The sequence below is a fragment of the Seriola lalandi genome, unplaced genomic scaffold, assembly GCF_002814215.2.
Source record: "Seriola lalandi dorsalis isolate HSWRI2012SDOR001 ecotype SW California unplaced genomic scaffold, Sedor1 jcf7180001973542, whole genome shotgun sequence".
NCBI classification, from domain to species: Eukaryota; Metazoa; Chordata; class Actinopteri; order Carangiformes; family Carangidae; genus Seriola; species Seriola lalandi.
Genome location: NW_019444208.1, coordinates 1 through 2,732, shown reverse-complemented (window position 1 = coordinate 2,732; position 2,732 = coordinate 1). Strand labels below are relative to the sequence as shown.

The 2,732-nt window shown below is 44.7% G+C and overlaps 1 protein-coding gene across 1 annotated transcript; it reads left to right on the top strand.

Moving 5' to 3' along the window:
* Positions 1-55: 55 nt before the first annotated feature.
* Positions 56-2,681, top strand: LOC111652337 (peripheral plasma membrane protein CASK-like; the record flags this gene model as incomplete). The annotated part of the gene is made up of 4 exons (XM_023402584.2): positions 56-157; positions 287-367; positions 1,517-1,705; positions 2,528-2,681. Coding segments are annotated over exons 2-4 (391 nt in total), but the record flags the coding sequence as incomplete, so codon positions are not given.
* Positions 2,682-2,732: the final 51 nt, after the last annotated feature.

Sequence of the window (2,732 nt, the reverse complement as noted above, 5' to 3'; positions counted from 1 at the left end):
ATGTGAGTAGGTGTCATAATGAATCGAGGCTCGGGTCATTATGTGTATTTGAATTATATTTATTTACCTGTTGTTTCAGCTTTATGACAAAATCAACACCAGGTCGTCTCCTCAGATCAGAAATCCCCCTAGTGATGGTGTGCAGAGAGCCAAAGAGGTGAGGAATTTGCTGCCAGCGTAGTTCTCGGACCAGTAAAGTGATGTTCAGTGACATATTTTTTAGTCTGTTAGGTATTATGTGTGTGCCTGAGATTCATACCTCTTTCTTGTTATTTCTCCTCACCAGGTACTGGAAACCATCTCCTGTTACCCAGAGAACATGGAGGCCAAGGAGCTCAGGAGGATCCTCACACAGCCGCACTTCATGGTGTGATGTTACTGAAGCCAGTGTGCGCGTGCATACACACACTTAGTCACTGGCTCAGGTTGCTTTGTCAGTGCGTGTGTGTGAGAGATTACAACCTAGTCAGAAGTAGGGTGTTTTGACAATCCACATAACTCCCTTGGCCACAAAGCTGCTTAGCACCTGAGCTTGGCGAGCCCTCCGGCAGGGAAAGACACAGAGAGTTGGAGCTGTAGGAGGAATGTGCTGAAGGAATTCAGTGGCGACTGTCGATGTTTGTCAGGATGGATGTTTAAACTGCAAAGTGAGGTGGATTTCGTGGAGAGGTATGGTACATTTTTGGGGTCTGTAATTGCTTTCCCTAAAAGAGTGTAGCCAGTTTGTGGATAAAATGGTATAATGGCAATTAGTTCAGTGAGAAACTTTTTGTGTGGGATGCCTGTTTTGTAGCTGTACTTTTTTGATTAACTGTCATAAAATGGCCCAGTCACACCCTAGGTTTGCTTCAATCCAATTAGGCTGTCCTGCTCTGACTTCATCCTGCCACACACTTTAACTGTGCTGCTGGCAGAACTGGCTGGCTGTTGTGATGTATTGTCGCTCTATGTGGTGTCACTCTGATAAGCAGATGTGATTTTTTGGCAAATGCAGACGTGTTTGTAGTAAAACCACACAGTGTGCCAGTTACAGGATTAGTGGCCAAAGAGGAGGATCAGTGTAAACTGCACTATCCCCGGCCCTCCCTTCTTCACTGGGGTCCCGTAATATGTACAGTATCAGTTTTATATACATGAGATTATTTGGGAGCATCGGTCGGTGGGAGAAGCTGTTTGCTTAGTTAGTTTGTAACGGTGTGGTGATGGGATGGTTTTGAGTTGGGCTGCTCCTCACAGTGGCCATTCTCCACACCCTTGGGAGAAGGTTGACTGCCAGGTGGTGGGAGCTTGTCTCCCAAACCCTGCTAGTCTTTTGTGGGTTTTTTTTTCTTTCTTGTAGTCTATGTTGTGGAGGGGAATTGGTGGGAGAAGTAGAGAGGACATGGTTATGGTTGTAGGTGGGGACTATGGTCATGTAAGTGGCTTAGATTTTTGGGGTGAAAAATATATTGTAGACATAGGATATGTTCTGGTGGGTCCTGAGAGTCTTAATATTTGTCTGTCTGTGTACATCCAGGCTCTGCTGCAGACCCATGATGTGGTGGCCCATGAGGTCTACAGTGATGAGGCGTTGAGGGTGACCCCTCCACCCACCTCACCGTACCTTAACGGAGACTCCCCGGACAGCACCAACGGAGACATGGACCTGGAGAATGTTACCAGGGTTCGCCTGGTCCAGTTTCAGAAGAACACTGATGAGCCCATGGTGCGTAGACAAATTCTGCTGCCAAATGTCAGTTATGTGCTGTGTACAAGTATGTTTCACCTTCACAAGGTACTATAGGATCTAGACTGAAGTTATTGTGTGTGTGCGAGAGAGGTAGCATTCCTTTTGCACATAGATCCTTTTCAGAGCTGGTGTCTTCAGTGATCTGATCATGAATGTAGAGTGAGCACTTGGATCTCACTTCCCTGCTTCATATGCAAACAATCAGTTATGTGTTGTTTATGTATTTATTGTAGTGTTAATGCCATAATTTAGAATTCACGCTTGTTGAAATGGGGCACCAGTCTTCTCATATCAGAAGCTGTGACTTCCTGGTCTCTATGTCATGGCTAAACAGCTAATGATACAATGTCTATGAATGAGATTAAATATTTTGACATTAACCCAGTCAAGACTGGCCTACTATGAGTTGTGCTGTAGCTGGAACGTCCTGTTATCACGGTGACTGATTCAGCTCTGGTGGAGTTTGTGGCTAGCAGCTTAGAGTTTACATGGCTGCAGAGCTGGGACTCTGAGGAAATTTCTCAGCAACGTGTGAATTAATCACAACTGTTTTATTTCCTGGGGGCTGGTGCATGTTTCAGGACAGGATTTGCACCTTGGTGAGAATCAGTCCTTTTTCCTATATGAGAAATATTGTTATAGACTGGAGATTTTGCCTGGTGTCCAATCCTCTCTGATAAAAGCATGGACTGTTTGTAACTCTGCACAGCTCTTACAATGAAATAAGGTTATATCCATTTGAAGTGTGTTGTGGCATTGTTACATGTTGTAAGTTTTCCCTCTGCCTGTCTCTTCTAGGGCATCACCCTGAAAATGAATGACCTCAACCACTGTATTGTGGCCCGCATCATGCATGGTGGCATGATTCATCGACAAGGTTTGTGTGATGATGTTGTTAAGCAGAGAGATAGTAAAAGAATAGCTTTCATGTTCTGTTGTCATCCAGTTGAGTGTGAACTCTTACAGAAACAGTAGAATATGTTGGTATGCCCTTTGTGTCTTC